The sequence below is a fragment of the Callorhinus ursinus genome, unplaced genomic scaffold (genome assembly GCF_003265705.2).
Source record: "Callorhinus ursinus isolate GAN/ISIS: 27379988/994484 unplaced genomic scaffold, GSC_fseal_2.0 scaffold66, whole genome shotgun sequence".
Taxonomy (NCBI): Eukaryota; Metazoa; Chordata; class Mammalia; order Carnivora; family Otariidae; genus Callorhinus; species Callorhinus ursinus.
The window spans coordinates 6407727-6425968 of record NW_027397128.1 but is presented as its reverse complement, the minus strand read 5'-3'; the positions used below and the strand labels follow the sequence as shown (position 1 = coordinate 6425968).

Sequence of the window (18242 nt, the reverse complement as noted above, 5' to 3'; positions counted from 1 at the left end):
ATTGCGACAGGTAGCAACAATGGGAAGACACAAAGTACAAAAGAAGTGTAACTTCCTGACCTTGAGTCCCTGTACAAATACTGAGCAGGGAAGACGGGGCTGGATAACTGCACGTGTACTGATTAGCTAGAAACTCCAAATAAGTCAACAGCTGCCCAAAGGCTCATTTGTTCTTACAGAAGTACAGGTGTTCAAATCTCAAACTCATACAGCTCTTGTTTGCCATTAGCTGAGCTGCACTGAGCTCAAGGGAATCACCCACTGTGAAAAAGTACAGAACTGTGGTGGAAATGAAGTGACAACCTCATGAGACAGTCACAGATTTTGATGTGTATGAATAGTGTTTTAGGTTTCTATAGTTGCCTTTGGAGCGCAGACCCTCAGGATGTGTCTAAATTATAAGCATCTGTCCCAATACTATAGCTCATGTTTTCAAAAGAAATGGATGGAGCTGATCCTTAAAGAAGAAAAAAAGAAACAGAGAGAAAGAAAGAAAGAGAGAGAGAGAGAGAGAGAGAGAGAGAGAGAGAGAGAGAGGGAGAGAGGGAGGGAGGGGAGGAAAGGAAAAAAATGGATGGAGCTGAAAGTAAAATAAGTCCATCAAGAAGATACCTGTTGGTGTGGAGGTAAGTGTATGAATAGCCAAACAGCATCAAAGAGGACCAAAACTACATACTTCTAGGAATCACAAATAAAATAATATGATAATAATATTAATAATAATATTAGTTGGGTTAGTTTTTAATTATGGGGTCTACTGTTTAAAGAATCTAAGACCTCTAAAACTAGACAGTTCCTCAGGTCCCTTATAATTTTGACATAATTATGATTTTATGACCAAATCAATGGGGCCCATAAGGAATCAAACTTAGGGCTAGTCTAATTTTAATTTTTTTAAATATGAGCCAGAAGAGGGAAATCTTCACATCTGCAAATAATCTTAAGTTCTCTGGGTCAAGGAATAATATCAAATCAATGGGTAGAAACTGCAAAAAAAAAAAATGTCTTAAGGCTATGTGAGAGGGCAGAAAAGTGGCAAACAGGTCTCAATATGAGCAAATATTGCTTGAAGAAAAATAATTTCAGCTCTACTTTTAGAACAATGGGCTCGGAACCATGACTAACCCAAAACAGAAACCTCAGTGTCATTGTTCTGGTCCCTACGTTGCCACAATGTGCTTCCTCAGCCATACACATACATGGCCAGGGTTCTGGATAGCATCCTGATACTGGAAATAAAAATAGATCAGCATGCCATAAAAGATTCCAGTTTATCCCTGTTGAATGGATGTTTCTGTCCCCCAAAGAGCTTAGTGAGGATGCAAGAAGAGCTACTGAGCAAAAGTGCTATAGTATATAAAGGTTTCATTACATTCAGCCACCTGGTCTTAAATGAGTAGAATGATAAACGCTTTGACCTCACATCAAGCAAAGAAAAAGTTATTCACAGGACTTTGCCATTGGTCCTTCTCACCTATCCCAGATGACCCAGCAGATTAGGGTAAAAGCCTCAACTAGGACCTTTTCTCTGTTTCAAAGGAACTTCATATAGTATATTCACATGCAGGATTAACAAAGCCTTTAGCTCCTTCAACCCATAATCCAAACTGTATCTAAGAACCACCCCAAAACAAAACACCTCATCCAGAAAACATGAGAATGAAGACAAAATATACCTTTCCCTGCTCTCAAGATAGCGGGCAATCTTGTTCATAACAATCTTTTCCACTTAACAGAGATGCTGCAACACAGTGATTGAAACAAAACATTTTATGATTAAGCTTGCCAACTTGAGTTAATGTTAATGTAACTGATTTCTACATTTTACCAAGTCAATTGAGAGTCTAGAGTCAAATGTTCTTCACTCTGTAGTCACTCTGACAGGAACACAAATCCACTGACAATCTTTACTGGGGTATCAACGGAATCTTTTGAATCAAGTTTCTGTGTGAGAGGAACCCAGAAAAATGGGACCTAGAGAAAGACTTCCTGTTACTGTGGTCATCTGTGGTCATTTTTCAGTAACTGATAATCCCAGAGTAAAATATTACAGAACAGAATAAGATACCAAAATCCAAATTGTGTGTGTGTGTGTCTGTGTAATAAAGGTGGCCCTTCAAAACAGTAGGGAAATGATGGATTATTTATATTTAATAAATGGTACTGAGGTAATTCATTAAACATTTGGAGCACAAATAAGGTACCAGCCTACCTTACATCATAAATTCCAGGCAGGTTAAGGTTTTAAGTGTGAAAACAATAACATTAAAGAACTAGAATAAAACAAAAGTGAACACTTACTTGTTAAAGATACAAAAGAAAACACTGATAGACTACATAAAAACATAAAATATCTGTACATCAAAATAAAATAAAAAAGCAAACTATAAACTGGGAAAAATCTTTGTAATATACATGACAAAGAATTAATATTCTAACTACATTTAAGCTTTTACACATCAATAAGAACGTATGAACACACCTCAATAGGGAAAATGGAGAAGAGGTATGAAGAAGGCAATTCACACACACACAAAATGACCAGTGAACATACACATGCGTGTGCACACACACACACACATTCAATTGTTATTAAAAAAAGAATTAAAATATGAGTGAAATAACATTTTTTACCTATCAAATTTGCAGAGATTTTAAAAAAATAATGCTCCATGTTAGCAAGATCGCAAACTACACACCGTCTATACTGTTGGTGGAGGTGGAGACCAATCTGGCAAAATATATCAAGTCTTAAACATGTTCATACCCTTTGGACCAATAACTTCACACCAAGGAATTCATTCTGAAGAAGCAATATCAGATTCACAAAAAGCCTCATACAAGGATATCCATCAGTGTTATTTATCAGATAAAAAATTGGAAACCTAATGTCCACCAAAAATAGTCACATGAATTATGGCACACACGATAAAATATTAACTATTAAAAACCATTTTAGTAAGATATTCATGACATACAGCAAGTTAAAAGCAAGGATACAAAACTGCTTAAATCAATGATTCTAGTCTTGAAAGAGATACATACATATTATATGATATATAAAGGTTTGGAGGGAAATAACACCCAACACATACATACACATATAGACACAAACTGGTTATTTCTAAAGGTAGTTTTACAGGAGATTTGATTTTTTTTACTTTGTATTTTTCTGTATTTTCCAATTTGTTATAAATCTAAATGCAATACAAAAATAAATATAATTTGAGGAGAGTGAGGAGGCAGACTGAATAGGACAGGCCCAAGGACAAAGCCAGGACACACACAACCACTAGAAACTCCCCTTCACACTACTCCTGGCTCATTCATCATTTTCCTTTGGGATTGATCAATCAGTTGCAGACAAATCCCCTTAGACATATTATCACTATTATCACCTCACCATCTTATCCAGAGAAGCCTTGCCAATTCCTTGTCAAAATCTAGATATACCACATCTACCATATTTCCCTGACCTACCAGTCCAGTAACCCTGTCCCCTCAAGGCAATTTGGCAAGTCTGACATGACTTGTTTGAACCTGGTAAACCAATACTGGTTCCTGTGCTCACCATTTTTTTTCTGAGTGTTTACAAAACAACTCTTAATAATCTAGTCTGGGGGCACCTGGGTGGTTCGGTGGTTAAGGTTAAGCGTCTGACTCTTGGTTTCTGCTCAGGTCATGATCTCATGGTCATGGGATCAAGCCCCATGCATCGGGCTCCGTGCTCAGCGTGCTCAGCAGGAAGTCGGCTTGAAGATTCTCTCTCTCTGGCCCTCCCCGCCCCACTCGCGTGTGTGCACATGCACCCACGCACTCTCTCTCTCTAAAATAAATAAATATTTTTTTAAAAAGATTTTATTTATTTGACAAAGAGAGAGAGCACAAGCAGGGGGAGCAGCAGGCAGAGGGAGAAGCAGGCTTCCCCACGGAGCAGGGAGCCTGATGCAGGGCTCAGTCCCAGGACCCTTGGATCATGACCTGACCCGCAGGCAGTTGCTTAACCAACTGAGCCACCCAGGCGTCCCTAAATAAATCTTTAAAAAAAAAAAATCTAATCTGGAATTTAACGCAAGATTTGCAAAATCCTTCCTCCTTTGTGAAAATCTGAAGAATATGTATGTAAACCAGACCCTTAATGTACATATTTATACAAAACATACTAGTTTTCTTCTTTTGGTCTAGTTAAATTTTTATCACTTAATTTCATCAAGTGGAAAAATCCCCAAATTTCAATGGCCTTTGCTTTTTATTTATTTTTTAAACTTTTTTATTTATTTATTCATGAGAGACAGAGACAGAGAGAGAGAGAGAGAGGCAGAGGGAGAAGCAGTCTCCCCTGATGTGGGACTCGATCCCAGGACCCTGGGATCATGACCTGAGCCGAAGGCAGACGCTTAACCATCTGAGCCACCCAGGCACCCTGGCCTTTGCTTTTTAAAAGATATCCAAATTCAATGAAAAGTAAACAAAGATCCATTTCTTTTTTTTAAAAAAAGATTTTATTTATTTATTTGAGAGAGACACAGCGAGAGAGGGAACACAGCAGGGGGAGTGGGAGAGGGAGAAGCAGGCTTCCCGCTGAGTAGGGAGCCCCATGCCGGGCTCGATCCCAGGACCTTGAGATCATGACCTGGGCCAAAGGCAGACGCCTAAGGACTGAGCCAGCCACCCAGGCGCCCCAACAAAGATCCATTTCAAGAGAATGAAAGCCTTATCACAGGAAAGAAGAGGGGAAGACAAGACCCTTATTAAAGCAAGACGTAATTATTAGCTCAAGACTTTGTGATTCAATAACAGTCTAGGTACAAATAGAAATGTAAATTGCATTTTCAACTCAATTCCATTTATCTGACACAAAACCTGAGGTAGAAGAAACATTAGAGATCATTTTGCACAGTCCCCTTATTTTACAGATCAGAAAATTGAGGCTCAAAGAGATTGACTAGCATAAGATCATTCAGCTAACTTAAAGTGAGAACTCAGACACCCGGGTGGGCTCAGTCGGTTAAGAGTCCAACTCTTGATTTCAGCTCAGGTCATGATCTCAGGGTTGCAAGATCGAGCCCCACGTCAGGCTCCATGCTCAGGGAAGATTCTCTCTCTCTCCCCCCTCCCCCCCCCCCCCCCCCAAAAAGATAAAGTAAGAACTAGAACCCAGGGCCTTGGCTCCCCCTCCAAGATGATTCCCATAGGATTTAATGACTTAGCATTTATACATACATACACACACACACACACACACAAAATATATGTGTATATTTTTATACATATATACACATTATTTATACATACATTCTTAACATAAGGAAGCAAAAACTGTGTTTTTTCAGTAACAATGACAGGCCCAAATTATTCTACTTCTCCTATTTCTCTTTAAAACAAAACAATTTCCCTATTATAGAATATAAGGCTAAAGCTTTAAATAAATCAACAGTGTAAATAACAGGGTCAAGATTTCAACAAGCAATACAATGAATTAAAAGGAAATCTCAAAGAGCTATAACTAAATAAATAATTCACTCTCATTCCTATATATTATTATTGTCATTCTATCCTATCAGGAAAACTGATGTTTTTTGTTTTTATTTTTTTTGTTTTTATTTTATTTTTTTTTTTAGATTTTATTTATTTGACAGAGAGAGACACAGCGAGAGCAGGAACACAAGCAGGGGGAGTGGGAGAAGGAGAAGCAGGCTTCCCGCCGAGCAGGGAGCCCGATGCGGGCCTCGATCCCAGGACCCTGAGATCACGACCTGAGCCGAAGGCAGTCGCTTAACCAACTGAGCCACCCAGGCGCCCCGATGTTTTTTGTTTTTAAAAATTTTTATTATTTATTTGTCAGAGAAAGAGAGAGAGCGCGCGCACAAGCAGGGGGAGTGGCAGGCAGAGGGAGAAGCAGGCTCCCCGCCAAACAAGGAGCCCGATGTGGGACTCGATCCCAGGACCCTGGGATCACGACCTGAGCAGAAGGCAGACGCTTAACTGACTGAGCCATCCAGGTGTCCCCAAAAAACTGATGTTTTATAGGATTTTGTCTCAAACCATCTAACAAGGAAAAGAAAGCACCTGCCTAGCTAGGTGCAGAATGCTTTGCCAACTCTAGCTACTATGTCCCTGGGCTACATGGGAGATAGAAAACCCCCAGCACAAACACACATATCTGTATATAAAGTTCAGCCCAGTAGGCAAAACTGGAAAGAAAGCTAACGTTTTTTTCTCTTCTAAGTTTCTCTCCTAAGTTTACAAACAAACTTTAGGGCTGGCCTAAAAGGTAAAAGGATGCAGCCACTTTGGGAAAAAGTTTGGCAGTTCCTCCAAAATGTTAAATGTTAAGTTACCTTATGACCCAGCAATTCCATTCCTAGGGATGTGTGTGTATGTATCTATCTCCAAGAGAGTTGAAAACATGACCACACAAAAACTCGTCTATGACTGTTCACAGGAGTATTCATAATAGTCAAAAGGCAGAAACAACTGAAATGTTCGTAAGCTGATGAATACAGGAACAAAATGTGATAAAGCCATAGGATGGAATATTATTCATCCATAAAAAAGGAACGAAGTACTGATACATGCTACAACATGGATGAACCTAGAGAACATTATGCTAAATGAAAGAAGGCAGACACAAAAGACTACATATGGTATGATTCCATTTATATGAACCGGCCGGATAGAGTAACTTTATAAAAATAGAAAGTAGATTAGTGGTTGCCTAGGGCTAGGGGAGGGGAGAAGTTGGAGGAAATGGGGAGTGACTGCTAATGGGACAGGGCTCCTTTTAGGGGTGAGGAAAATGTTCTAAACTTAATTGTGGCGACAGCTGCACCAGTCTGAACATTCTAAAAAACACTAAACTGTATGCTTTAAATGAGTGAATTGTTGGGTATGTGAATAAGCTGTGGGGCTTTTTTTGTTTGTTTGTTTGTTTGTTTTGGGGGGGGTGGGCCCTATCACTTTTATCAGGTCAGCATTCCTAGCTAAAATTATCTACACCCAAGGCTTCAGCCCCTCCAGCCCTCAGTGATAAGAGTGAAAGGTAGTCCCCTATCCTCCTGGTTCCCTCGAATCACCTGAGTAATAACGTAGTTGTCCTGCTCTGGTCTCGAGTCAATTTAGAAAAGAAATAGGGTGAGAATCAAATCAGGGGATGGAGCAAAGCAAAAATGAATGGGAAACAATAAGCACATGAAAAGATGCTCAATGTCACTAGCCGCTGGGGAAATGCAAATGAAAACCCCAAAATATTATTTCAGACTCACCAGGATGGCGAAAATCAAAAAGACTGACACTAACAAGGGTTGGTGAGGATATAGAGAAAGTGGAACCCTCACTGCTGCTGGGACTGTGAGGTTGGTGTAGCCGCTATGGAAAACAGCCTAGCCATTCCTCAAAAGGTTAAACATAGAGTTGCCATATGATCCAGTAAGTATACATACCCAAAAGAAATGGAAACACATGTCCATGCAAAACTTTGCATATGGATGCTCATAGAGCATTATTCATAACAGACTCAAAGTGGAAACAACCCAATATCTGTCAATTGATGAATGGATAAACAAATTATGTTGTATGCATATAATAGAATATTATTCAGCCAGAAACAGAAATGAAGCCCTGGTACATGCTACAACATGGATGAACCTTGAAAACACTATGTTAAGTGAAAGTAGCCAGTCACAAAAGACTACAATTATATGAATCCATCTATATGAAATGTCCAGAATAGGCAAATCCATTAAGAGAAAGGAAGTAGATTACTGGCTGCCTAGTACTCAGGGGGATGGGGAGTTGGGGCAGGGGGGTGGTTACACCTAAAGAGTACAGTTTTCTTTCTGGGTTGGTGAAAATGTTCTAAAATAATTGAATTGATGTGAATATTCTAAACACTACTGAATTGTACCCTTAAATGAGTGAACTACAAGGTCATAAAAAAATGAATGACAAATACTCCATTTCACTCGAAGAAATGAGAAATGCCTACTTACTGAATTAATATTCTTAAGCCTGCACACATCTGCTACTATGTCAAAGCAAACCAGCTCCCATCTTTTTGTTCCTCCTGGGTTCCCCCACATTATCATTCTATAGTAGTCTTCCAAAGCCCACTTTCTTTTTGTAGGAATCTGTAGGTCTCCCTCAGGCTTCCAGCAGCCCCTCTACTCCCTGGTTACTTCCTCCTTTGGTACAGGAGTTTGGGGCCATCAAGACTAAAAAGCTGACATTTGGCAGTTGGTTTTACCCCATTTGTTAACAGCTCCTGGCACCTGGAGAGTCTCAGAGCATTATCTTTTTCTGTGTCTAGATGTATCTGGGTAGAAAGAGGGGGCTCACAGCTTCTCTGCTGTGATGGGAGGTAGTTGTGGCCTAGAGGCAAAAGCCCTGGACCTGAAGTTCTCAGGAAATCAGACTTCACACTTTGATTCTGCTCTTTACTGGCTGTGGGACCTTGAGCAAGTCACTCAGCCTCTCTGACCCTCACCTTCCTCATCTGTAAATTGGGGATGATACCATCTATCCCACAGGGCTATCCTGAAGATGGATGCTTACAAAACCATCTGGAACATAGAGATACTCACTAATTCGGTAGAACAAACCATGGGACAGGCTCTAGTCTATGTGGGGGGGACACAAGCATGAATACAAAACGAGTTGCCTTTAAACTATTCAGTGCAGAAATGCTATTAACAGGACTTCATTTTCTGCCTTCCCTATATCAGTCTTCTTTTAGGATAGCAAAAGGAGTTTCAGGAGTTGAATTCTTTGCCTTGGTAAACCTTCACCTCTGTGCTCTCAAGAGAGATCATGCTGATAGGGTAACAGCTATGGTTACATCTTCAATTCTCCAACGGGGGAAGATGGGATGGTTACTGAACGTCATGGGAAAAATGCTACTTTTATGCTTTCAAGTTATTATCATCACTGATCCTTAATTCTTTCATGAAGGCCTTACCTAAAGGCATTTCCATGGTGAAAGTGTGCTTATTCAGCACTTTAAAGTAAGTATGGAAAACAGATTCTCTCTCACTCTCTTCCCCCCTGCCTGTCCAGATTTACATGCCAGGTGAAAATTTCTGGTCATAAAATATCAATTCCCAGTTTAGCTACCTTAGTGACCAATTTCTGGCTCACCTCCTGATTTGGGGCTCAGGTTTTACTCTAAAAACAAAAGGGCTTTCCAGAAAAATACTAGTTCAGCTTATAAACAGAGGCTGAAACAAAGTAACTAGGGGGGAAAATGTAGGAGATAGCTCCTAAAATAAAATGTTAATAACACGAAGCCCATACTTCCCTTGGTGGAGCAATTCCACAAATCATAGAAAAATATTTTTCATTTTATTTTTTTTAAAGATTTTATTTATTTATTTGAGAGAGACAGAATGAGAGATAGAGAGCACGAGAGGGAAGAGGGTCAGAGGGAGAAGCAGACCCCCCGCTGAGCAGGAAGCCCGATGTGGGACTTGATCCCGGGACTCCAGGATCATGACCTGAGCCGAAGGCAGTCGCTTAACCAACTGAGCCACCCAGGCGCCCAATATTTTTCATTTTAGAATAGATTGGACGAGAGCCTTTGCCAAGAGCCAGTTGTTTTAAATTTTCAATTTGAATTTTGAGCAGGATTATACATGCCCAAGAACATCATGCTATTTTTAGCTAATAGGTAGGATTGCTGTGTCCACAACAGTTTGGGGCAATCAAGAGTGAAACTATTAAATAGCATCTCTCACTGTGGTACCTTATCATTTGGCACTTCTATTTCTATTTTAATATTTTCCAAAGCTTCATCATAAAAATTCTTGTAAAGCACCCATGCTAGGCACAATACAAAGTTCAACTAGATAGACATGGTTCCTATCTTCATTATGTGTTTAACCTACACTGAATAAACCAGATATATGAAAGAATCCCAAGGTTAAAGCATTCCCATCAAGCTGCCATCCAGCCCCTAAGTGCCCAGGGGAGATACACTAGGAAGCAACTGTCCTACACTTAACACCCTTCCAATGCTTGAACCCTCTCTATGTATTAAAAGGGGAGGGGTAATGAACCCGTTCTAAAATTGACTGTGACGCTGGATATACAACGCTGTGGATACACTAAAAGCCAATGAATTGTACACCTAAATGGGTGCACTGTATGCTAAATGAATTATATCTCAATTAAGCCATTAAAAAAGGGAAAAATTATTCTTACTGATTGTTCTAATTAGTCAAAGCTATTTTTTAAGCTCTCATGCGAAATGATATCTAGCTAAAGACTGCACTGGCTTGGCAATGGAGCTCAGTGGCCACTACGGAGCTCACTCTAATCTACCCCTGGCCATACATCTTTCTTTCCCTAGTCTCTCTTCTTTATTTCCCCAGTTCTTTTCCTGTTGTTCCTCCACTCCAACTAGGTCTTAGGTCTCTCAGGTATTCCCAAGCATGGTTTGTCCCAACTGGTGGACCTCAGACCTAAACCAACTGCTGACCCTTGGCAACTTTCCCTTCATGACCTTAGGCAAATCATGTCCTTGCTCTCCTGTCACTGTTCCGGTTTGCACAAAGACGGGTTGGAGTATGCAAACCTTTCCAGGTCCCACATTCTATGTGAAAATAAGACAAACAATGAATGCTTACGTGGTCCGAAACATGCAAAGTCTCTGCCATTTTGGCCAACAGACATATATTTGGATTATTCATTTTGTAAATGGCCATGTAATACAATTTTCCAAAGAACAGTATTTAATATATTCATAAAATGATCAACATGGAGTCCTTATTTTTAAAAGCTATCACTTTATCAAAGAAAATTCAGAGCCCAATACCGAATGCTCGACAGTCCCTCTGGACCTGTCTCTGAGGGTCCATTTTCGAAAAGAACAACAACAAAAAAAGCTTTTTGCATGTTGGGGCCCTGCTGGATTTACCAAAGCAAAGAAAGACGTTAGGACTGGAGTGGCAGAGCCTTGCCAACAGTGGTTCAACTAAATCCTAAGACAGGCTTTGTGTGGTAGAGAGACCTAACGTAAGACAGCACCTCAACATACATTATAAACTCTCAGAAATACGCACAGAGAGCAATACACGTTGGCAGGAATGAATCCCTTTATCCTGGACAACTTGCAGCTTTTTAGGCAAACCAGTTACATTCTCCCAATAAAACTCATAGAAATATGTAGTCACCAGTTTCCAACATACTACCACCAAATAAATTCACAGTATTGTTTCCATGTGCCCGTGGAACATCACAGAGCAAAACCGAAAGAAACACATCAATTTCTCCTACACACACACACACACACACACACACACACACACACACACACACACAAACACACACCCACCCAAATATGCAAGAGAAACCATTTTCTTTGCAGAACCTACGATTGTCTAAGTTGTGGGCATGACACGATAAATACTGGTTGCTAATAAAAATCAGATGGATAGCTCTCCACTGAGAAGCAAAGAGCACACGCAGAAATAAGAAAACCAACCAACCAACCAATAACCCTAAGGTGTGTTTCTTGTCATTAACTGAACACCACACATGGAGAGAAATGACTCAAAGTGTCCATTTGCCTCCCTCTTTCCCTTGACCACAGACCAACAAGTTCTCCTGTTAGATGCCTCCCCACACTTCTGCCCCCATCACAGAAGCCTAGAGCAGAAGGTGGCAGGCCCCTCTCTCCTTCCCCTTCAGGCCCTCGCCTCGAGGCACTGAACAGGGGCGGGGGGGGGGGGGGTAGAGCGGAAAGGACAAAGGTAGGCTCTTCTCGATCCCTCATCACAGCTCGGCGACAGGACTCCCGGCCTCTCCCGTTCTCATCACGGAACCAGAGCACCTGCCCGGGCGAGGTCCCTTCCCCCACCCTAGTTAACCGGCCCACCGGGCCTAGGTGTCCAAGGAGTCCAGGCGCTGCAGCCCCAAGGGACAAAGGCCGGGCTTACGAAGAGGAGGGGGAGGCGAAAGAAGTCAGGAGCGGTGTGAAAACCCTGGCAAACAAAAGCGGGGCTGGGGGTGGGGTCCTGAGACTACCAAGCCAGGCTCGGGGGCTCCCAGAGGTAGCCAGGTTTGGCGGATTAATGCGTGTGGGGGAGGGGGCCGGTTAGAAAATTCCTTGGAGGAAAGGGATTAGGGAGCTGCGGGGACGCTGCGGCCGGCAGGCAGGAGGCTGCGGGGAGGGCAGAGGTCCCGGGGCGTAAAGGGGCACAGGTCGCGAGTGGGGAGAGGTGATGGCAAAGAGGTGAGGGCCACACAGGGCCCAGGGGCGGGAGAGCGGGCGCTCAGCCCCGGGCGGCGCTCCCCTGGGGCCGAGAGGGGCTCTCAGGAGGGGCTCCCGAGCTGCGCACCACACGGTGCTGGGGGCGTGAGGCGGAGGGAGTCCGGCGAGGGCGCAGACTAGTTGGGGGCTCAGTGTTGGAAAAGAGAGAGTTTGAGAACAGAACCGTAGAGAGGCCGGGGGCGGGGGGGGGGACTGCGAGGGGGCCTGACCCTCGTCCGCCCCACCTCACCTGGCGCCGGGTCGGAGTCCAGGTCTAGTGCCGAGAAAGCGCCAGCTCCGGCCAGCCCCTCCGTCCCGCGCGGGAGACCACGGACACAAAGCGGGGCGCGCGGGAGGAGGGGAGGAGGGAGGGGGAGGGGGAGGGGAGGGAGGGGAGGGGAGGGGAGGGAGGAGGAGGAGGAGACGCCTGAGGCGCGCGACGGGGGGGGGGGAGGAGGGGCGCCCGCCGCCCTCTGCCTGGGTCACGGGGCGGGGCGTGCGGCTGGAGGCCGCGGTCGGCCCGCCAATGGCCACCCCGCCGGCCGGCTGGCTGGCTGGGGCGCGCCATCCGGCAGCTCACCTCGGCACCTGGGCCTCGGCTGGCCCCAGCCAATCAAACGCCTTCATTTGCATACCCGGCCCCGCCCTTTCGCCCAGCCAGGGGCCGGCTCCCCGAGAACACAAAGAAGGCCCCCCGTAGGGGGAGGGGGTCCACTCCCGAGTGCCTACCCCGACGGCCTAGCATCACCTTTTCAGTGCGTTTATGGATCTTTCTCAGTCACCCTGATGAGAGGAAGGAAGTGGGGGTCATAGGGGTTTGGACCAAGATCCCTTAAGAGGTCGCATCGCTTCGCCCTGAGGTCCTTCTACCCGAGTGCTACTCTCCTCCCGTCCCGCCGCACACATTTGCGTCGCTTCGCCTCTGAGCCCTGCACCTCCGCCCCTCTTCCCCCTCCCCTTTTTCCAGTCGCCCCAGTCTCTGTGCTTCCTTCCGTAGGCTGCTGCCCACTACTGGCCTTCCGCTGCACTGCAGCCCTTCTCCGCAGGCTCTGAGCACAGCCTCCGAGAGATGCTTCCAAAGCCGCCCAAACCAGAGAGGAAGAGGTTACTGCCCTAAGGCAGAAGGGGCCTGATCGAGAGGCTTTGGTACCTGTGATGGCAAAAAGCCGACACTTTGGTCCAAACTCCCCAAATCATCTTGTCCAACCTTCCATCTCTTACCTTCAGGTCTGTACTGGGCCACAATGGTGACTGACTGACCAGCCCGTTTTAGAGCAGCTGCAGCCTGCTCGTGGGTTGCATTCCTCAGGTTCACGCCATTCACCTGTCCAAAGAGAGGAGCTATGAGCCATCCCCAAAACAAGAAAGGCCGTCCTCTGTCATAGCAGTTAGGAGAGGGAGATGGGTAGCCCATCGCTAAGCCTACTCAGCTGCGTTTCTCAATATCCCATCCTTGCCCCTAAGACGCGACCAAAAGAATATGACATCTCTGGTGTAATAATTATCTTTGTGGGGGTCAAATGCCAACCAGGGTTAAGATCCAGCACACAGTCATTTCCTCCTCAAGGATAAGTCTGGGCTCAGTCCCTGGCACTCCCTAAGGTCATCTCTAAAGAGAATATTAAGTTTTCTCCAGCTCAGCCTTCCCCCATCTCAAGAAGCATTCCTTGGAGAAAGCAAGATCTTCCCTCCTCCCTTTCAGATTGGCATGGCTCCCATTATCCCACCTCTCCTTTGTCTCCTCACCGATAAGATCCTGTCTCCCCTGCGCAGCTCCCCACTCAGGTCAGCTGGGCCTCCTGCCAGGATGAAGGAGACAAAAATGCCTTCTCCATCCTCTCCTCCTACGATGTTGAAGCCCAGGCCTGTGGAGCCCTTGTGCAGGATGATCTTGCGGGGCTCTCTGGGGGGAAAGAAGTAGAAGGGTAAGGACAAGGGGGCTATAAACTGTTGTCCCTGTGAGGGCCAGCCTAGGACAAGGCCCATACTGCTGTAGCATGACTAGGTCCCTTTATGTATGATAGCCGGTTGCTTCCTTCCTCTCCCGAAACCTGCTTGGCTGCTGTCTTCTGCCAGGTGCCAAGTTTCTGTTCCTCTTCCCTCCCTTCTTCCTGAGGGCTTGCAGTCAGCTTCCCAGTGGACAGTCCCCTGCTCTCTCAGTTCAACACACCTGGACCCTGTCTGGAGACCATCACCTCAGAGCCCATTCACCCATCCTCTTTCTCCCCAGATTCTCCTATCCCACCACCAGCGTGAGGGACCTGGGCCACGACAAGGGGGACCGGTTAGGGGCACTGGAAATCAGCCTGCGGTTGAGCGCACTCACCATCCGCAAAGTGTACCTACTTCCTTTGCACATGCTCCTCCACAGTCTCAGAATTCCACGCACCAACTGTGACCCCTCCTACCTTCCCCAACCACAGATTTGGTCACGAGCTACTACTAGGTGTGCCCTTGCCAGGTGATGTGGGAGACAGGTAAAGAAATCCCAGGTCCCCAGAAGGAGCTGAGGAGCCTAACTCAAGAGAGTTAACGCATGAAAACTCCCAACTGCGACTAACCATGTTACGTCTGGGGCAGCCCTCTGGAAATGGTCAGTGTCATCAGGTGAGAGCTACGGCCGCTCGCGTGTATCCACACAACCCGACTCCCAGCACACTTTTCCTGGCCCACCGCCTTCACTCGAAAGCATCTTTCCTCAGAAGAGCCCCAAGTCCAAGACTCCTCCTTTGTTGCTCCCAGTCTTGGGTGCGAGAGGCTCCCGCCCTGAGTCCCGGATGCTCTTCGCTCAAATCCCTCTCTCCTCCTACCTGGCATCCCCTCCAGGCCGCAGCGAGCGCAGAGGCCAGGCCCACCTCTGCGAAGCCCTCCTCCAGGCCGAGGCCGAGGCCGGGCCCAAGCCCAGGGCCAAGCCGGAGCCTGAGAACTTGCGTGCCCTCTCCATGGCTCCTCCAGCCCTCCCCCCCCCCCCCGCCTTCCCCCTGTCCGCCTACCCTTCCGGCTCCACTGCAGCCTACCAGGCCCCACCCCGCCGCAAACCTGTCCCCCGGAGCCCCGGGCCGGCCGGACCAGTTCCACGGCCCGCCGCCGCCGCGGCCGCCGCCAGAGTGGGGCGGGGCCGTTCCCTGGGAGGCCACCGGGCCCGCCGGCCTCCCAGCGTCCCGCCAACCCCGCCGCCTCAACGGCTTTTTTCCTCTAACTTAGAACGCCTGCCGCAGAGGGGCGCAGCAACTGTCTTGGGAAAGGAAGCCCCCGCAGCTTCCACCTCCTCAGCCCCCTACACGCTCCACCCCCCCCAACCCCCGCCTTACTCGCTACTTTCGGATCGGGGCCACACGCTCGGCACTCCCCCTGATGGTGGAACTTGTCCCTGCAGCTCCCTCTGTCCCTCCCTAGGGCCCTAAGGGCTGAGGGAGGGCCGCAGACCCCAAAGAAAAATGATGAAGACTTTCTCCTCTTCTTGGCCATACTACAAGGAGACCCGAGGCTAGCCAGAAACGGATTCCTATCCTCTTCATCCCTAAGTAGGATAAAGGGGTGGCGCGGGGCGGGGGGGGGGGGTTTACCTGGTGAAGTCCTCCTCAGCCAGCATGTGCCTAGGAATAGGAGAGTAGCGGGCAGGGGGAACCTGAGGAGGAGCAGGGTAGCTGACCTTGCTCTCCACAGCCCCAAGATAACCCAGGCTGGAATTATGGCTTATGTGGTTGTCAGCCAAGGCAGTAAAAGCTGGAATCAAGAAAAGGAGCGAAAAGTTCAGAGACCACCCCATGTAGGTCCCTACCCCACCCCCGCCAAGGACTGGGGCCCCACACCCCACCTCAGATGCAAAAGCCACCAAGGGATGCTGATTCCTCAGGCCTCTCCTCCCCTCTCCCCCCCACCCCCCACCCCCGGGTTCCTCCTCCACAGTCCCTTTCTGAATCCTGGGCTCACTCCTGTGAGTCTTAGAAAGAGCTAAAGTCAAGCAGTCTACAAAGAAAGGCATGACTAGAGGTGTGACTAATAATAATCCCTCACATCTCTATAGCCTAATACGGTTTTCCAAGGGCTTTCTCGTCCATGATCTCATTTGATCCTTGCAGCAGTCCTATGAGGAAGGCAGCCCATATATCATTAGCTCCGTTTTGCCAAAGAGGAAACTAAAGACAGGTGAAAGGGACCCATCCAAGGGCACCCAGCTCTAAGGAACAGAGCTGGGCTCCGGACTCAGTTCTCCTGAGCACTAGTGTGTGCGCGCTCTCTCTCTGTCCCTCTCTGAACAGGAGAGTTGAATTCCTTCCCCTCCGGAAACAGGGGGGCAGGGGCTTCAGGCCGGGGGCAGGGCGGACCGGTACGTACTGCTGGCGTAGTCAGGGGGTGCATACATGTCGTTGAGGTGGAGGCTGCCTGGCTTGGCCACCTTCAGATAGACCATGTCAGATGTGTTCTTCAGTGAAGCCACAGCTTCCTCGTGCCTCACATCCTGCAGATTGGTGTTGTTCACCTAGAAGAGGAGAGGCTTTCTTAGGGCTGGCACTGGGGAGAAGGGAGGGCCTCTCCAGGGAACCCCAAAGGTGCCCTTCCAGTGAAATTCAACAGGGCTCTCTCTAACGGAGACCCAGGGTAGTGCTGTGAGAAGTGGAGAAGCATTAGGATAGCAGGGCAGAAGGGAACAGCCTTACTCCTTGCCTGACGCCCCAGGCTGAGGGAGCCCTAGCCATGAAAAGAACGAGGCCCTTGGTATCTGAGTGCACACAACTCAGATGGTGATGATGCTCTTCAAACCCGCCCCCCCCGACAATGCTGGCGGCCCCTGAATGAGGTTCAGGTGGAATGAGAGCCTACTAGCGCCCCACCTCCCCACCCTACCCTACCATTTGGGCATCCCCAAAGGCTGTCTCACCGCCAGCAGCCGGTCCCCGATCTGCAGGCGTCCGTCCTTCTGAGCAGCACCCCCCTCGATGATCTTGGTGATATAGATGCTGTTGTCTCCTGGGATGTGCTGGTTGCCAATCCCCCCGGCAATGCTGAAACCCAGGCCTGGGTGGGGGCCCGAGGGGAGCGGGAGAGAGCCACAAGGAGAAGTTAGAGTGCTCAGTCAATCCCAGACCCAACTCCCCACCGAAGCCAACCCACTGGCCCCATGGGAGCACCCCTCACCACCACCACCCACGGCGGGGAGGGGAGCCCAGACACTAGGCTGCCATCCCCAGGTCAGTAAGGGGGAGTGAGATGGGAGGTCAAGAAAGAAGCCTGTGAGCTAGAGCGGGGCGTCAGGCAAGGAGTAAGGCTGTTCCCTTCCATGTCCTACGGAGCCAACCAGGGGCCTCTGGCCAGAGCACAGGAGCCCAGAGGGCCGCACCTTTGGGCCCTTTGAGCAGGTTGACCTCCATGATGGTCTCGGGCGGGGGCTGTCTCCTCCGCACCACCAACCGCACCACAGGGCCCGCCTCCTTCAGCGCCTCCACGGCCCGGCTGTGCACCACCTCCGACACGTCCACCTCATTCACCCTCAGCACACAGTCATTCACCCTGCGGAGGAAGCCCCGGAGGCATGACACCCTGCCACCGCCCCTCCACCCCCTCTCCCACCTCTTCTTCCTTCCTTCCCTCCCCGCCCCTCCCCTGCCCCCTCTGAGATCTAATAAAAGGGTCATCCTGCCGGGGCAGCCCTCTTCCCCTCATGGCCATCCTGCCCCTGCCACCCTCAGCCCAGCTTTCAGGCCACCTCACCCCAGCCTCCCGTCCATGGCAGCTGCTCCACCAGGGATGATCTTGGTAATAAAGATGCCAGGGTCATCGGGGACATGGGGGTTGTCGATGCCACCTGCAATGCTGAAGCCCAGGCCGGAATTGCCCTGCAGAAGGGGGGCAGAGGGGCACAAGCCCGCTCACTCAGAGGGCATGAGGGAGGGTTCTGGATCTCCCCACTTCCCCCCACCCCCGAGAGGCAGGTTCTCCAGGCCTCAGAAGGGGCCACGGCACAGGCCGGCACACAGCTTCCCAGCCTGTGCCG

General features: G+C 47.9%; 1 protein-coding gene across 7 annotated transcripts in view; it reads right to left on the bottom strand.

The window, feature by feature from the left end:
- The window catches only part of DLG3 (discs large MAGUK scaffold protein 3), a 54790-nt gene that overhangs the window by 32228 nt on the left and 4320 nt on the right, over positions 1 to 18242 (bottom strand). For 4 of the 7 annotated variants that reach the window (XM_025855565.2, XM_025855708.2, XM_073885797.1 and 1 more), the window contains exons 3-9: positions 17960 to 18084; positions 17589 to 17758; positions 17130 to 17266; positions 16586 to 16730; positions 15814 to 15973; positions 13994 to 14150; positions 13469 to 13571 (exon numbers count right to left, since the gene is read on the bottom strand). In XM_025855565.2, the coding sequence (XP_025711350.1) occupies positions 13469 to 13571; positions 13994 to 14150; positions 15814 to 15973; positions 16586 to 16730; positions 17130 to 17266; positions 17589 to 17758; positions 17960 to 18084 (997 nt within the window). Of the gene's footprint in view, positions 1 to 12497; positions 12635 to 13468; positions 13572 to 13993; positions 14151 to 15057; positions 15192 to 15286; positions 15409 to 15813; positions 15974 to 16585; positions 16731 to 17129; positions 17267 to 17588; positions 17759 to 17959; positions 18085 to 18242 lie in introns of those variants that run through there. The other 3 variants (XM_073885800.1, XM_073885799.1, XM_025855779.2) reach the window with 3 other exon arrangements.